The sequence below is a fragment of the Cyprinus carpio genome, chromosome A1 (assembly GCF_018340385.1).
Source record: "Cyprinus carpio isolate SPL01 chromosome A1, ASM1834038v1, whole genome shotgun sequence".
Classification (NCBI taxonomy): domain Eukaryota; kingdom Metazoa; phylum Chordata; class Actinopteri; order Cypriniformes; family Cyprinidae; genus Cyprinus; species Cyprinus carpio.
In genome coordinates, this window is record NC_056572.1 from 17,116,111 (window position 1) to 17,135,316 (window position 19,206).

General features: G+C 38.8%; 1 protein-coding gene across 4 annotated transcripts in view; it reads right to left on the reverse strand.

The window, feature by feature from the left end:
- Window positions 1-1,827: 1,827 nt before the first annotated feature.
- Window positions 1,828-19,206, reverse strand: part of LOC109058194 (growth hormone receptor-like) — a 53,150-nt gene continuing 35,771 nt past the window's right edge. For 2 of the 4 annotated variants that reach the window (XM_042754015.1, XM_042754029.1), the window contains 7 exons: window positions 12,406-12,523; window positions 12,037-12,206; window positions 10,385-10,578; window positions 10,100-10,253; window positions 9,590-9,677; window positions 6,696-6,765; window positions 1,828-5,790 (listed from right to left, as the gene is read on the reverse strand). In XM_042754015.1, coding sequence (XP_042609949.1) covers window positions 5,179-5,790; window positions 6,696-6,765; window positions 9,590-9,677; window positions 10,100-10,253; window positions 10,385-10,578; window positions 12,037-12,206; window positions 12,406-12,523 — 1,406 coding nt within the window. In that variant the 3' untranslated portion in view covers window positions 1,828-5,178. Of the gene's footprint in view, window positions 5,791-6,695; window positions 6,766-9,589; window positions 9,678-10,099; window positions 10,254-10,384; window positions 10,579-12,036; window positions 12,207-12,405; window positions 12,524-15,451; window positions 17,548-19,206 lie in introns of those variants that run through there. The other 2 variants (XM_042754054.1, XM_042754044.1) reach the window with 2 other exon arrangements.

Here is a 19,206-nt window from a genome sequence, read left to right on the forward strand (position 1 = left end):
GAAGTATGACCATATTAGCCCGGTTCTGTCAACACTGCACTGGCTCCCTATCAAACATCGGATAGATTTTAAAATCTTGCTTATTACTTATAAAGCCCTGAATGGTTTAGCACCTCAGTATTTGAACAAGCTCTTGTTACATTATAGTCCTCCACGTCCGCTCCGTTCTCAAAACTCTGGCAATTTGATAATACCTAGAATATCAAAGTCAACTGAGGGCGGCAGATCCTTCTCCTATTTAGCGCCCAAACTCTGGAATAACCTACCTAACATTGTTTGGGAGGCAGACACACTCTTGCAGTTTAAATCTAAATTAAAGACCCATCTCTGTGGCTTACACATAGCACACTAATACGCTTCTAATATCCAAATCCGTTAAAGGATTTTTAGGCTGCATTAATTAGGTAAACCGGAACCGGAACACCTGATGTACTTGCTACATCATTAGAAGAATGGCATCTATGCTAATATTAATCTGTTTCTCTCTTATTCCAAGGTCACCATAGCCACCATATCCAGTCTGTACCCAAGTCAGAGGGTCACTGCAGTCACCCGGATCCAGTATGTATCCAGCCCAGATGGTAGATTAGCACCTAGAAAGGACCTCTACAGCCCTGAAAGACAGCGGAGACCAGGACAACTAGAGCCCCAGATACAGATCCCCTGTAAAGACCTTGTCTCAGACGACCACCGGGACAAGACCACAGAAACAGATGATTCTTCTGCACAATCTGACTTTGCTGCAGCCTGGAATTGAACTGCTGGTTTCGTCTGGTCAGAGGAGAACTGGCCCGCCGAATGAGCCTGGTTTCTCCCAAGGTTTTTTCTCCATTCTGTCACCGATGGAGTTTTGGTTACTTGACGCTGTCGCCTCTGGCTTGCTTAGTTGGGGACACTTCATTTACAGCGATATCGTTGACTTGATTGCAAATTATGGCACAGATACTTTTTAAACTGAACTGAGCTGCATGATGACATCACTGAATTCAATGATGAACTGCCTTTAACTGTCATTTTGCATTATTGACACACTGTTTTCCTAATGAATGTTGTTCAGTTGCTTTGACGCAATCTTTTTTGTTTAAAGCACTATATAAATAAAGGTGACTTGACTTGACTTGACAAACCTTAACAAATCAGGCTTCAGTACCAGGGTAAACAGGAGTTGTGCCCATACGCAACGTGACGTGAACATTCGAAAGGAAAATTTACTTTGTTGATCTCTTTGTTCAGACCAGTGTTACATGTACATACATGACATCTTTCATTATCAGTAGCCTAAATTGCAGAATTCATCTACATATCTATGTTCTTAATCTTTTTATTGGTTAATTTTATGGTTTGTTTAGCCTACTGTTTACTTCTTTTTTTTCCAACTTTGTTTCATTATAATCTAACATTTTTCTAGACTATAAAAATGCAACACATCCTCAAACGCTTGCATAACCTGCAAGGTGATCTTATTCTACTCTTACCAGTGAGCCAAATGTCTGTGTCAGAATAACCTGCTCACGCCTGATCGTGTGTCCAGAGCTGATAAACCTCACTCTTATTATCTGCTGAAACCACACATTCTGCTCTCATAATTAAATGTCTAATTCTCTGAACTCCACATGAATGCAAATAAATTTATTCTCTAATTATTTGATGCAGTCTGAAATTAACTGATCTCCTGATTTCTTTGAACTTCTAACATTTCATGGTTCACAATGGTTCAATGTGTGTGAAATGCCACAAACACAGTGTCTGAACATCATTTTGAGTTTTTGTCCACGTTCTTCACTGTGTGTGTAAACCACAAAAACACCACGCACGCGCACACACACACACGTTTCAGCTCATCTTTATTTGACCACATGGGAATGTGATTTTTTCCCACAGATGACAAAATTTATAAGAGAAACAGAAGCTTACAGAAAGCACACAAAAATCATCTAATGTACAAAAACGTTATAATTAGAATATATACTGTAATTCTGTGATAGCAGACATATTACTCTATAAATTTTTCTTAAAATATATATGCACCTTTCTAATGTGTTTCTATAGTTGATCTGCAGGTATAACAGTGGAGTGTTGATAACATTTATAACAACAGGAAAAATCTACACGAGTAAGGCACAGACACATCACTTTCACCACAGAGAAACAGCCAATGACAAATAATCCATCAGAGGAAAATCAAGAGGAAATGTTTCTAAAACATGAACTGACACTGAAATGAGTCTGAGAAAGTGTTGAACAAAAAACAGTGCTTCAGTCTCTCTAATGCACACATACTGTATAAAACTATGTGCACACACACGCTCGCTCACACTCACATTTACACACTTGTGCACATGCTTATACTCACAAACACACTTGCACGCACACATTTAAACAGATTCTAGTTACAGTAACATTCTCGCTTTCTCTCTCTCTCTCTCTCTCTAAATATATATATGACACTATTTTATACAGAGCTCATATGAAACTGCTTCAAACCCAAAAACAAACATATAAAAAATAAAATTTTGTTTATCATAAAGTGTTTTTCTTATCTTCAGTAGAGTTTTATATTCGGCACTCTTCATGAATACAGTACAAAACGGAGTCATGTATAGCGAATGAAGGTGCTGAACCTGCAGAAACAAGATTAGCTACAACTTTCTACAACATTTGGGATACATGTTACACAATTAAAACCCTGATTCATTTCTAGCAATGAACATTAAACAAATGTCAAAATTAAAACTGATTAAATAAAAACCACATTTACAAATTACACCAGAGAGAGATTTCAATTAACATTTTTGCATACAATATGCTGTCGCTCAAACATTTGACGAAGTTCAAAACAAGCTACTTTTCATGCTGGCTTAATTTTGTGTAAGGTAATAGTTAATAGTTCAACCTACTAAACAGGTTGGGGTTTGGGTCTAATGCTTTGAACACTAACTCCAGAGTTCATTGTATTCATGGAAAGTGCTGTAGTCTAATAAAATAAAGCCTCAACATCCACGACATGAGGCCATTATGAACTATTCAGTTCAGCCCGTTGGTGATGCTGCTTATGAACACAGTGATCGTTTTGCTTTATTCACTGTCTATGTTTAAGGATCAGTGTATAAACTACGATGCATCAGTGAAACACTCTAATGGGATTGCATCTTGTGGCTCTTCATCACAACTATACATTCATTACATCATCACTTGCTCAACGAGCAAACCATACAACAACTTTAGAGTTTCTTTAGAATTCATATTTATCCTGATGGGACTCAGAAACACATTTCTGATTCATGCAGATCACTGCCATTGACAGTGTTTGACATTCAGCACACTCATGTACTCACACTCGTCTCGTGAAGTGCTCATAGTGTTGTCTTTGGTGTGCATATTTTTGTATTCATGGCTTGTAAATGCTTCTTGTTCACGAAATAAAAATAAAATAAGAATTACATCTACACATCCAACAGCACCCACTTCACCCACAGTGAAGTGGGTGGATGGCAGAATATTTTTCAGTTCTCTCATCTGTCCATTATTTCAAAAATATTCCTGCATTATCTGATTTTCAAGGTCTGAGAGTGTTTTATTTCCAGCCCGAACGACCGATTGTTTCCTGACACCTGCTCCAGAAATTTGTCGAGCAAGAGGCTGTCACACAGCAGCGGGTTTGGCATGAACAGCCCTGTGATCACTTATGATAAACCTTGAGTTCAGCTATATGTGTGTGTGTTACAGTGTAGTCCATGAGAGATGACGCAGTCTGCATGGTTTCATTTGAAATGACAATGACATGAAGACTGTGATGGTTTGAATCTGAGTGCTGACATAGATGTTTTCTGTATTCTTCATATTCCTCAGCATTTAAACTGAGTGACACATTCTTTGCTCTCATTTAATTTCACCATAAAGCACATCTGGATGAGACTCTGGCTCTAGAAACTTAATAAATCCTGAATCATATGACTGCAAGAGGACACTGATGGGCAACGGCCCTTGTCCATACCATCTTTATTGAAATAAAGCTATATATTTCTCCACTATACATCAAGAGTTGTGTGAGTTTAACTGGTCATGGTTGAGATGTGACCGGATTGAGAGTTCCCTCTTTATTCTTCCTTCTTTCCATTAAATAAAGATGATTTCCTCATTTCAGTCATTTCTTGTTCGACCCGAGATTCTGCTCTGTCCATGAAGTCTGTGATCTGATCTCCTCTATATGATAATCTCTCTCTCTTGCTTCGTCTAGTCTCATCATCCACCAAACAGCATATTCTGTTGAAGCTCATGTTTTAGATTCAAGCTCCATTTATATGGTGATTTACTGATGCTTCTCTCTCCTGACATGAACTGCAGTAATGAAAGACACTATATTTAATGGTTTGATGTTTATCGGCTGAAGGATCATCATGAGAAACAACAGTCAGTCTGTCTCTCTCAGCCTCACTTTCATTTATTAAACACCACGACTGTCCTGACTGAAAGACTTCACTACAAACACCCACAATGACCTGCAGATTATCTGTGTGCTCTCTGTATGAAATAAACAACTGTGACTCTTGCCTGTTTCACACTGCAAGCGTGAGCGAAAATACAGCAGCAAATTCAAATGTGAATTCACACCGAGAGGGTTTCTGCCTACTATGCAGAGATTTTTAGTTAACTACAGTGACTGTTTCATTTAGAAATAAGCATTATGACATTAAATGGTGATCAGAAGTGAGTCACTGAAAAATATTACAACCTTGATAACTGTAAAATCTTATTTACATAAATATGGAAATATGCATCTGAATGGTAACTAAATAATTTACATGGCTTTCTCTAATTCATATTAAAACTACAACTTTTTTTCAGATTCAAATAATATTCATTTAGTCCATCAACAGTGTGTTGTTACTTTAATTGTGCATGAGCATCGTTGCAAAAGTAGACTCATGCTTCAATGTGAACAACCTTATTTCTTAACATAAGCAGTGAAAACATATGCTCTGCTGACGCATGTACTGTGAATCAGCCTTCCTGCATGCAAATGCACTCATTCTGAACTGAAACACCAGTCATATTTCCTATCAAAACAAACCAGAACAGACTGCGTGACTCCTGGGCTGTGTTAGTGTATGAGTATGAGGCATGTGATTGTATGTCGCATGGTCATTACCAGACATTGCAGCATTTGCTGATTTGCTTTCAGTTTGTGTCTGATGAATGAGGTAGCAAAGGCATGGCAGCTTCGCTTGGGTCTGATTCACTCACGCTCAACAGTGCCTCCATCTGCTTCTCCAGCAGTACTGCTAGCTGACTGCTCTTGTCCATGCCATCTTCCGCTCCCTCTTTGAACTGCAGGTAGGGTGTGTTTTTCAGCATGTCAGGCAGGCAGGGCACCAGATGCAGCACCCCATCAGGCATCAAGCCATTCACACATGTATAGAAGTCATGAGTTCGAGGTGGTGCAGGGGCCGAGTTTAGAATCATGCTGTAGTCCATGCCTGGGACGGACACAAGCTCAGGGTGGGCGTGGCCAGTGTTTGGAGGGGGCGTGGTTCCCTCACAGTAGGAGGCAGGGCTACAACAATATGGCGCAGGACTGCAGCTTGTCTGAACAGACTGTTGTCCATCGGGGCAAGTGACATGCTGTGTGATCGGCGCATCCTCGTGTTTATATTGAGACGGGAAACTGTTGGGCATCGCAGATGGACACATGTCCACGCTCACCTGGTACCAAGTCTCCATGCAGTACTGTGGTGACTTATAGCTGTGAAAACTGGAGAAATGATGATTGATCTCGTCAATCTTCCCCTTCTGGAGGGACAAGAAAGGACATAGAGAACAGAAGGTAAAGCAGATGCTTCTTCAAATTAAGTTCCTCACGTGGTTTCTAATAAATCATTCAACAGTGGCTACGTTTACATGCAACCAAATAATCCATTTGTAATCGTACTGATGGCTCAATCGGAATGAAATTTCGATCAGATTGAAGGGGTTGGTTTATTCCTTTTCTAATACGATTGAGAGTGCATGTAAACACTCGATCAGACTGAACCCAGAAACGGAAAGGACAGTGCATGTGCAATGATGCAGAAATAGTGTAATGACGTATGACGTGCGGAACGAGCGGTTCTTCATTTTGAATAAAGTGTTGTATAAATGCATGTCTTGTCATTATAAAACTCTTCTTTCACTTGGCAACTGTGAACTGGAGCAGGACAACCTCCCACCAGTCCTTGTTTTGGATTCTCATCCACAGGCAACCCATTTGGGTGAGGGGATGGGCATTTTTACTGCGTGATAAATATAAGCAGCACAGCACAGCGGTTTATACATATATTTATCCATAAATGGATAAATATGAATTCTGCTGTTAAAACAAATAAAGAAACCATGCAGGAGAGTAGTTATTATGTTCCGATTTGAAGCTTGTGACATATAAACGCGCACATCAACCCGATCACTTTATTTAGCGTTCATGTAAACACTACATTCAGATTCATCAATTGGAATGAATTCAGTTAAACCACAGACTGTGCATGTAAACATAGACAGTGTTGTGCTGGTTGTCATGATTTTGATATGCAGTTTTTAAGATATTTGAATACACACTTACAGTTAGAGGTACTTTGAACAGTAATAGTACTAGTGATGGTTGATCAAAACACTACTAATAACTCAAACAATGTAATATGTGATATGTGACGGAACAGTGAGACCTTCAGCAGAACAGGTTCAAGCCCTCGGATGCGTGGTTTGGGAATCGGTGGCAGAAGGAATGATTTAATTCTGCAGAAAGAACACATGGAGAGTAAAATGTCAATGGGACAATAATAGAAAACACACAGACACACATTGTTATCTAAATGACAATATTCCATTCTGTTGTTTTTATAAACTGCTACTTATAAATACTGTAACCTAACCCTAACCCACACACTAACCATTGCAGACAACATTTTTTACAATTCAAAAACAGGTTTTTGTCAGATTGAACCACTTCATTGTATTTAAGTAATTAAATTCTAAATATATAAAGTAATTACACACACATTTGTTTTGGTCTCTTAGTGGGGATTTCCCATAGACTTGTATTGTCTTTATACTGACCTAACAGTATTGTATCTCCTAAACTCTTACGTTTGTAAGAGTTGTATGTTTATTAATCCATTTCCCCACAATGTATGTGATCTCAGACAAAGATTATAGATATACAAAGACGGTTCACGCTTTTACTTATGAATGGGAGAAAATGCAACATGCAATATGGCGAAAAATGCCCCGCCTTCTTAATGAAAGAGCCAATCACTGATTGGTAAAGACATTGCATCACTGCAGCTGCCGTTAGAAGCTCCAGTTCCCATAAAAACCTGAGACTCATGCGACTGCACATGTGCATTAACTGGTCTAACCGGAAAAATAAACTTTTTTAACACTATTTGAGCATAAGGAACTTCAATCATGGGGCAGTTCATTTCGGATTTTGTTGCTGATTTGATTTAATTGTGAGTTCAGCAGGCAGTTTTTGAGATTTCAAAATTACCCATTCATTTAGATTGGACTTGGTTTTGGTTGCCCAAATATGGCCACCAAGTTAACAGTCTTTCCTTGAAAGGGTCTTTGTCTTAGGTTTAGGTTTTTGGTCAGACAGAACCATCTGCAAAAGTTGGAAACATGGATCATATTAGGAAGACTGTGGATTTATTTAATCTTAAACATTTTTTTCTTCTTAAGTAAAGATTGAACAGTTTTTTTTGTTATGTTTTCTTATTATTTTTCTTTTTTCTTTCTTGCATGTTGTGTTTTTACTCAAGTATTTGGTTATGTTTTATATGTGTTCCTCAAAGCTAAGTATAGTACAATAAAGTACAGGTCCTTCTCAAAAAATTAGCATATTGTGAAAAAGTTCATTATTTTCCATAATGTAATGATAAAAATTAAACTTTCATATATTTTAGATTCATTGCACACCAACTGAAATATTTCAGGTCTTTTATTGTTTTAATACTGATGATTTTGGCATGCAGCTCATGAAAACCCAAAATTCCTATCTCAAAAAATTAGCATATCAAGAAAAGGTTCTCTAAACGAGCTATTAACCTAATCATCTGAATCAACTAATTAACTCTAAACACCAGCAAAAGATTCCTGAGGCTTTTAAAAACTCCCAGCCTGGTTCATTACTCAAAACCGCAATCATGGGTAAGACTGCCGACCTGACACCCTCCTAAAGAAATTTCTGAACGAATAGGCTGTTCCCAGAGTGCTGTATCAAGGCACCTCAGTGGGAAGTCTGTGGGAAGGAAAAAGTGTGGCAAAAAAAACGCTGCACAACGAGAAGAGGTGACCGGACCCTGAGGAAGATTGTGGAGAAGGACCGATTCCAGACCTTGGGGGACCTGCGGAAGCAGTGGACTGAGTCTGGAGTAGAAACATCCAGAGCCACCGTGCACAGGCGTGTGCTTTTGAACCAGAAACAGCGGCAGAAGCGCCTGACCTGGGCTACAGAGTAGCAGCACTGGACTGTTGCTCAGTGGTCCAAAGTACTTTTTTCGGATGAAAGCAAATTTTGCATGTCATTCGGAAATCAAGGTGCCAGAGTCTGGAGGAAGACTGGGGAGAAGGAAATGCCAAAATGCCTGAAGTCCAGTGTCAAAGTACCCACAGTCAGTGATGGTCTGGGGTGCCATGTCAGCTGCTGGTGTTGGTCCCACTGTGTTTTATCAAGGGCAGGGTCAATGCAGCTAGCTATCAGGAGATTTTGGAGCACTTCATGCTTCCATCTGCTGAAAAGCTTTATGGAGATGAAGATTTAGTTTTTCAGCACGACCTGGCACCTGCTCACAGTGCCAAAACCACTGGTAAATGGTTTACTGACCATGGTATTACTGTGCTCAATTGGCGTGCCAACTCTCCTGACCTGAACCCCATAGAGAATCTGTGGGATATTGTGAAGAGAAAGTTGAGAGACGCAAGACCCAACACTCTGGATGAGCTTAAGGCCGCTATCGAAGCATCCTGGGCCTCCATAACACCTCAGCAGTGCCACAGGCTGATTGCCTCCATGCCACGCCGCATTGAAGCAGTCATTTCTGCAAAAGGATTCCCGACCAAGTATTGAGTGCATAACTGAACATAATTATTTGAAGGTTTGACTTTTTTTTTGTATTAAAAACACTTTTCTTATATTGGTCGGATTAAATATGCTAATTTTTTGAGATAGGAATTTTGGGTTTTCATGAGCTGTATGCCAAAATCATCAGTATTAAAACAATAAAAGACCTGAAATATTTCAGTTGGTGTGCAATGAATCTAAAATATATGAAAGTTTAATTTTTATCATTACATTATGGAAAATAATGAACTTTTTTATCACAATATGCAAATTTTTTGAGAAGGACCTGTACAACAGATATTCATTCAAAATAAGAGAAAATGTGAAAGATATCTGCAGGTGTGTGATTCTTCATGAACAAACTGAAAATCTGATCAAGCCTCTGGATCATGTGACCCTATCACGCAGATCTACAGACTCATCCGTGTCGACAGTCATGTCATGTCGACAGTCCATCGATACTGAGACCAGAGCTACAAGGTTCATGACTTCACTGACCTCTTGCTTCGTGGGACGATCCCAAAACCAATAATGAGGAAGGCCATAATGGCAATGCTGATCACAAGGATGAAGGCCAACATCCGATCTGAGAGACAGACAGACAGACATTTAGAGCTGCAGCTATCAGTCGTGACAGACGGGTTGATATGTTATTGTGTGTCTGTGAGTGTGTGTATGTGTACATATTTTTCTATCCTGTTGGGGACTTAAACCTGAATACACACCAACTCATGTGGACTCCGTCACCGTGGGTACCTAAATTGAGGTCCCCATGGGGAAACAACCATATAAATCATTCAGAATTAATTTTGATAATGTAAATATGCAGAAAGTTTTCTTTGAGGAGTAGCTATTGGTGTAGGGTAATTGAATATACTGTTTGTACAGTATAAAAACCATTACGCCTATGGAGAGTCCCGAACAGGATAGTAAACCAGACATACGTGTGTGTGTGTGTGTGTGTGTGTGTGTGTGTGTGTGTGTGTGTAAGTGTAAGTGTGTGTATACCGGACAGAGGTCTGCTGCTGATGGTGATGTTAATGGACTCGCTCCAAGTGCTCCAGTGTTTGCTGTTGGTGGAGCGACAGCGGACCATGAACTCATAAGTTCCCACCGGCAGATCCAACAACTCCACGTGAGGCTCACGCAAACGCTCTTTCACCTACAGACGCCAAACCACACAGACAACAAACTTCAGCTACGAGTCCTCCTCTTCCCTTTAAGAGTAAAATGTTTGTTTTCACTTCAGTATGCTCTATAGTAATTATGAAAATTGAAACACTATAAACAGACGCTCTGTGTCTGTACCCGCCAGTTGTCTGGCTGAGCGAGATGTCTGTAGTGTAGCTCGTAGATGAGCGTAATCCATCCCTCACGCACTTGAGAGGCAACTGGATACAACCATGACAACAAAATACTGCGCCCGGATTCACCGAAACTCTCGTTCAGCATAATGTATGTCAGGTTAAAGGGCGGGTCGATCTCCACTGGGGACAGAAGCACATGAGACTCATTAACAAACATGACGAAACATCAGAGCTGATTATGATCTCCAGGAAACCTCATGAGAAACCTAGAACAGGAAAGTTCATGAAAACAAACTAATCTGTGAAAGCCTGAAAGCTTACAACTGTGTGGAGGCCATTTAGGCTATATGTAGGTTCAATACTTGGACAGTCTGAAGAGAGATCAGTAGATTAATGACTTTGTGGTTAAGGAGGTTAGCTGTAGTTGCTTAAACTCTTAAAACTAAAGGTTCCAAAAGGAGCATTTGCAGCAATGCAACAGAAGAACCATTTATTTTTGGCAAAATAACCTTTCAGTGATCAGTTCTTCAAAGAACCATTTTTTTCTTTCATGTGAAGAACATTTTAATAATCTAAAGAACATTTTTTTTTTTTTTAATGATTTCTTTTTTTTTTAGTTGTTTTGGGAACTGTTCACTGAAAGGTTCTTTGGAGAACCAAAAATGGTACTTCTGTTGCATCGCTGCTAATGCTCCTTTTGGAACCTTTATTTTTAAGAGTGTAAATAATTTTTTATCCAATGGAATGGTTCTACACTCTTAAAAATAAAGGTTATTTATAGGCATCTATGGTTCCTTTAAGAACTTTTAACATCCATAGGACCATTCCATTGCACAAAAGTTTCTTTACATTGAAAAAAGTTTCTTCAGATTATTCAAATGTTCCTCATGCTAAGGTTGTTTTATGGCAGAGGTGCCCAAACGTTTCACTATGAAAGGCCAAAAATCAAACTTGAGGGCCGGGGGGGGCAAAATAAAATGTTGCATTAAATCCAAATATATTATTTTTTGTATCCTAAATAACATTTATGTCCAGTAAATTCTCTAAATTTCAAAGCAAATATAGAACAAAACATTATAAATGAAGATATGCTGCAATGGCATGTTTTTTTTTCTTTCTCCCCCCATATTTTATGGCATGCCAGGTCATCATGAGCCAACTTTGGCCATCTCTGTTCAATAGCATCAATGCGAAAACACCTTTTTGGATCCTTTATTTTTAAAGCTTGGATGTTTGTATGGATGTTAAAGGTTCTTCATGGAAACATTTATGCCAATAAAAAAACTTTATTTTTAAGAGTGTAGGGCAGGGTTCCTCAAATCTTACCCTGGAGGGCCAATGCACTGCAGTGTCTAGCTCTAACCCTGATCAAACTCACCCACCTGTGATTTTCTAATGATCCTGAAGACATTGATTAGGGTTACAGCTAAACTCTTCGGGAAAGTGGATCTCGTGGGCCAGATTTGAGGATCCCTGGTGTAGGGCAAAATAAACACACGGACTCATCACGGACTCTTTGGGATATCTCAATATCTGCTACAGGAAAACTGCATGTATGATGGGTTGAAAAAGATAAATAAAGGTCTGTGCTGAGCTCAGTGGTTGATACTGGAAAACTGCAGGAGAAATTACAGTTACCTATATCGGCCACGTCCAGGCAATGTTTCTTGGAGGTGATATGCCCAGTGTGTGTGTGTGCTGTCACATTCATGCAGTACATCTCCCAGATCTGAGTGTGTTTGGCATCAAAGAAGCAGCTGTTGATGCCACCGCTCACGTAATCGGGACACTCCTGAGGAGTGTGTTCACTGCAGGACGACATGACATCTGTTCACCATTCACAGCATTCACAAGGATCATTGCATTATATAATTACCAGAAGTATTTACACTCTACATAAACAACACTAATCTGGGGGAAAATGACAATAAATCCAAGTGACTGAATATTAAACAGATCTTTCAAAGAGTTTGACATTCTGTAAAGTGTGTTTTATTCATGCCTCACCCCGTGGTGTATAGGAGCGTGTATGTGACATTGTCCTGATTAGCAATCGGCCGCCACCAGCAGGTGAAGATCTCCATGTTGGGTGAGCGACAGTAGTAAATATATGGCCTAGTTCCATCTGCAATGTAAGAAAAAATGAAGACGTTTATTTCATTGTAGCAGTGACAAAGTACATCCTAAACTCAAACCTTTTTTAAAGTCAAGGCACAATAAACTATAATGAAAGTATTAGCATCCACAGTAATGCATGATACCATTCTGTTTATTTTGCATGAATGCTGCAGTTTTGTTGTCTACTGTTTTTAAATGCTCAACCTCTTTAATGTTAAGTGAATTTTGATCGGCTATCAATGATTTTATCGATCCTGAGCTGGAAAAATGTTTTGAAAAGTGATTTGAAAGTGATTCCAATCATTATAGTTGGACTTTGATATTCTGTTAGAGTTAAGGAGATTGTTAAAATTTTACACTTCCAATCTCTTGTCATCTCAAGACTGGACTGCTGCACTGCTCTACTGGTGGTCCATCCAGTCAGCACAACTAAACCTCTGCAGATGATTCAGAACATGGCAGAACATCTGGTCTTCTATCAGCCAAAGAAAACCCATGTAACACCCCTCCTCATTTCACTCCACTGGCTCTCAGTTGCAGCCAGAATCGGGACTACCATTTAAACAGCACCTCCATACCTCAATTCAAATCTATGCGTCCCACCAGCTCAGGTCTCTGAACGATTGATGAAATTTAGGCAATGGTTCTCAGCTCTCATTCTATAGTTATTGATCATTTGCTAAGGAACTGATCACCCTAAATGGTGCACAAACAATTCATGTGTTGACCCTATCTTGTCTATGAAAAGCTCTTTGGGTTGATGTGGTTGTTCTACTACCACTACTACTATCACTAAGTGAAACATGAAACATCTTATTGTGGTCAATTAATGACAATTAAAAACAGTTGTGTTCCTGTCTTCTGATTAGCTCTAGTCGATTATTAACATGACACATAATAACTAACCTACTTGACTGAGATGGTGTGCAGACAGAGTTGAATTTAAGTTTGATTGATTAGTCAAGTCAAGTCACCTTTATTTATATAGCGCTTTTAACAATACAGATTGTGTCAAAGCAGCTTTACAGTATCAAAATAGGGAAATAGTGTGTCAATGCAATGCTCAGTCGGGGGGCCAGTCCTCCTCTGGCCAGACGAAACCAGCAGGTTGATCCATGCTGATAGTCAAACTCAAATAGATTTATTCAGCTATTTTCATTTGATTCACAGCTGCTGCTTTGACATGCTGAATTAAACGTGCTAACCAGATCAAGCACATGTTTACTGACTGATACTGACTCTTTTATTGTACAGTTTTAAGTTTGGTTACTGAGAGCAAAATTCAACACAGAACACTCCATTAAGCTGGTTTCTCTGCTGTTCAAAGGGACCAGGCGCCTTCAGTCTGTTTGAGATTATGACATGTGGGCTAATGCTAGCAACTAAGCTAATCTGATTTAGCCGCTACACATTCCTCCAAAACACAGACACAGAGAGCGCGTTGTGACCGAGTAATAAACAGCAATGAGCAGTTAAAAACGGCTTAAAGGTTCAGAAGAGTTCATACAGAATCATTTGAGAAGATGTTTGACTGTCGATTTTAGATCGGTCGGTTTTTATATTAAAGGGGTCATATGACGTTGCTAAAAAGAACATTATTTTGTGTATTTGGTGTAATGCAATGTGTTTATGCAGTTAAAGTGGTTCTGAATGATATTGAAGTGCCATCAACAATGGGGTTCTCCATGCACAGTGAGCTGACTAGTCTATAATGAAATTTGTTATTTACATTAGCAAGGTTCAAAAAACACATTATTTTAATCTACATTAATAATGTAGATTATTGTTGCTCCTCCATGCCCCGCCTTTCTGAAATGCATCAATTTTTACAAAGCTCATCGTTCTGAAAAGCGAGGTGTATGCTGAGCTATCCAGTGCATTGTGACTGGCTGAATACCTCAAGCGTGTGACGGAAATTTTACACCCCTTACCATACTATGATGCTGTCTCCTGGCACGGCGAGACAAAACCAATAATACCAGTAATACAAAAAAAAATAATTATTGATTATAATGACTTATACTGTGTTTTTAAGTGTTGTGTTGCATTGCGTATCACGCTGCGTAAAGATAAAACCATGTCTGCATTTGTGATCGGAGAAACCACACACAAGTGCTACTCTACACTGTTTAAAACTTGCGGTTGAATCATCAGTTGCAAATTCTTTAAATATAAACAGGCTGAGTTAGAAGCGCCAGACTGTCCTTGCAAAGTTGGAACTGCCTCACTTTATAGAAACAGCCTTTGAGCACAGACGCATTGTAGGCTACTCTGCAGGATCAGAAAACAGTCCTCCATAAAATGCGCAACACACGTCTGAATATTTGGGTTGAACTGTTCTGGAACTGTGTTGTAAATGCAACTTAACCACTGATTTCTAGTTGTGTCCTCTTTTGGAAGGCAAAACAAAGTAGTTTCGCTTTCACAACGAAACACACAGTGTCACACACGGCAGGCTTGAGTGGGGAATGGCCAGGGGGCTTGAGAACAGTGCGGCCGGCAGATTCGATGAAGGAGCGGGCTTGCGGCAACCACATGTGACGACCCGGGGCTGGACTCCACTTCGTCCATGGTGAAGGCCGATCTGGCAATTCACAGCGCAAACTTGATGTATTTCCTCAGCGACCAGCACTTCTTTTATAAAGAATATTGGATTTGAGACTTTAGTCTTTGCAACTTTACAGATATTCTTTATGCACCAAGAGCTTGTAACATTCCAAGGAGTAACGAAAAATTTAAATTGCTTCATATGACCCCTTTAAATTAAAGATAATGCAAAAACAACAACTAATATCATTTAACATGAACATGCACACACATACAGTTTTATGAAGCCGAGTAAACTGATTTGTACTGGAACTCCAGTGATGGAGCCTTGTGACACAGATTATACATCTAGCACTGATCTTGGGTCAGTGATCACTCTCAAACTCACCAGATGAGCTACAGGTACGACTGATCTAACTTCATTCATCTTCAATCCATCTGTGAACTTACAACATCTTTATGTTTGAAAGTATGGAATATGCAGCTGTGAATGACTGTATTTGTGTGACGCACATGCACATTGCATCAAAAAGTGCAGTCATGACACATTTTGGCCCTCTGGTCTTTCTCTCCAGTCTCCACGGTGACCCGTCTTCATCTGTGTTGACCTTCTGACCTTTCACATACATGAACAACAACTGCAGAAAAATTTCTATGAACATGTCTTCATCTGAACATGCTCATGAATCAGATAACTGCATTTAGCTTCGAGCCACATTTCATTACATGGCCTTCAAAATACAAGCAAGTTTGATCAAAAGTGATGATTAATTTGGTTTGTACAAAGGCATCACTTCAGACGCCAACTTAAACTAAAAATGATGAAGGAAACTGAAGTGTGTCATTGTTACATCTGCACAGAACTCAAATAATGATTCACATGTTTCTAATCACTCGTCCATCGTTGGTCAATCAGTCAGATAGTTCTGCCCCAAACTCAGGTGATTGGTTGATGTATCACTCAAACAGATCAATGTTGTGAAAGTGCCACAGATTCACAATGCTTCACTTATCTGCTAATGACAGTGATTTTCAACACGGAACTGACACTCCACTAACTAGATTTTCAAAAGCTCAGCAGCTTAATCTGCAAATCTCTTCTGACAAGAGCAGAAAATTCCTCATAGAGGAATAAACGTCTGTTTATGGAGCTCATGTTTCCGAATAGGTCGATTAAATATGGTAACAAGCATTAGCTTCGCCCTGGGCAACAGTGGTCAGCGAATCACAAGATAAGTGAGTTCTGTAAGAGGGAGTATCAACGGTGTTCCACTTCACCTCAGAACAGCCACATCATGTCTTGTGTTTAACACCAGTTATAATAAATGGGATTTCATAATAAATGGGATTTGTTTTAAGAGCATTTTTGATGTACAGGGTCTCTCAGCTCCTCTGGACCAGCAGTAAAACATCAGCCACTTTCAGGTCCTCACGGGTTTGTACACCCACTTAAATTAATCTATTTATAGGGTTTCGGTGGGCCTTAAAAAGTCTTAATTTACCTCTTCCACAAATTAAAGCCTAAAAAGGTCTTAAATCAAAGTAGAAAGTCTTAAATTTATAAAGTCATGGCATTAAATGTTACATGCACTGCATATTTTCCACAGTATTTGTTTTGCGAAAAAAATATCTAACCATCCTTAATTCAAGTTACATTTACTTCAGATGCAAAAATTAAGATATGAAGTCGTTTTTTTGAGAAATAGATCAAAATTAAGAGAGTTCATGATTAAAACAACAACAATTATCTGTCAATGGGCTCAGAAAAAATTTTCATTCCCTAATGACAGATTTTGCTTCTCAGGTAAACAAGACAAAAATACTGAGGAAGAATCACTTTTTTGCAATGTGATAAGAGTGTACTAAAAAAAAAGTTACTTCCATATTCTAGTGTTTGTGAGCAGAGATATTCAAGCCTTAATCTATCATTTTGTAAAATTAATTAAAAAGTCATGTAGGTCCTGAAAACGTCTTATAGTCTTAGAGTCTTAAAGGTGCTGTATATAAGATTTTGACTCAACTAAACCATAAAAATACCATTATATGTTTGCAGATATTTAAGAAACATGCTAAGTTAACATACTTGTTTATCTGAAAAACAATGCTACCGTCAGTTATTCTCCTTTGAAAATGTCCAGCTTTGTTTTGGTTTGTGAAACCCGCCCACTCCCACTTTACCCAACTGTATTTCGTCACCCCGGGTTGCCAGTTGGCGGAAAACATAGTGTATTTCATTTCATTCATCGTCAAGTGCACTCGTTCCTGTTTGTGTCGTCAATCTGGCAACCTGCGTGTGCATTAAGTCTGAGGAGGAGGGGCCGAGTGAAAAAACCCTCTCCAATATTTTGAATTTGGACTGCAATATCTAGTTCAACCACTTGGTGTGCATCCTATACGGCACCTTTAAATTGACCTTCATAGAACCCACAGAAACCCTGTATTTACTTTCATTCTATCAGCAAAAAAATATTCAATAACATATTTAACACAGAATACATACATACATATATATATATATATATATATATATATATATATATATATATATATATATATATATATATATATATGTACGCACACACACACACACACACACACACACACACACACACACGGACAGACTCAATGTGCCATAAACTTGCTTCAGCTTCAGTGCTACATTTACCTAAAACAACCTGTTGTTATACAGTATTCCTTAACAGGAAGTATTCTGTTATACAGTTCCTGTTATACAGGAAAACGCAGAGACTCAGAGTGGAAAACATTAAATTATAAAGATTTTAACTAATTGATTTAGACCATGTATTTGTGCATCGGAGCTGAAGTAAAGTCATTCAGGGTCACATGTCCATGGTGCTTTTCACAAAAACTCTCAGATCACCAGAGAGACTAAATGATTCAGCAGCCAACTGCGACAAGAAGAAGAAAATCCTTGTGAATCTGTGTGAGATGAGCAGAATCAATTTCTGGAAATATCTGGACACGTCTAAAGAACATAACAAACAAGAACCACAACAAAAATTATCTTCCAGATGATCACATTCCATTCAATCCCAAACTGGAAAAACTGGCTTTTCCTGCATCAGGAAACACAAGTGAACATTACTGAACCTCATGTTACTACTGATAATTACACAGATTACAAATTAACAGTGAGTAGAACAGTGAAAGAAGCTACTAAACCTTCAGAAACCTTGTTCATCCACCTCAAGAACTCCAACCAAATCTTGGTTAAGTTTTTGTGTCTTCATCAATTATGTGTTTCCCTTCATGTTTCTTCAGCTAACTCATCTAAAATGTCAAATTAATCAACAGCATCCCTCTTCCCATCATGCCTCGGTGCTTATCTGGAACATAATTTTTTTTCTGTCTTATGCACATCAGAATGTATAATTCAGGATAGACAGAGCATGTAAAAATAATTTATTAAAGACACGCTGGCAACTACAGTGAATTCATCGCATCATCATCAGATCAGACCAGTCACATGATCGTAATGATGAAGTACAGGACCATAGTGAGACACTGAATGAAAACACCTATGCAGGCAAAAACAGTGTTTAAAACATTTAATCACAACAACATTTCTAAACAAACAGCTCTATAAAGGGAGTGAACTTACATGACACATGTAATCGGATTGTGATTTATAGATTACACCATCATACGGCAGATTTACTGCACTGATCCTGACAAGCAGTAATAAAGTTCATTCACAGTGATTCAGTGATGCTGTAAAGCTCCTTCTCTGACTACATTTACAGGTTTTCTGAATAAGGTGTTTACATTCTACAATGCATATTAAAAAGCATATTCTGGGGAGGGAATCAAAATTATGGGAATCAGAATATTGCCTGAATTGGACTGCGGCATTGACTCAAAATAATGGGAATATTGGCAAATGTACAACTTAATTTAAAGTATCGTGGTCACACTGGAGGACTATTGCAGTAAATACACTGGTGGAGTAGTTTGATACCGTGGTACGTCTTATGTAACTGCACAGATTTGGCTCATTTAAGTTATCCTAATAACAGGATTTCTTCAGCAGGTAAAGACATTTGTTATGGAGACTAATTATATCTGTTTGAACTAGATTTTTCCCTCATGTCGTTACATAAGCTGCACTTTTCTAATTCATCT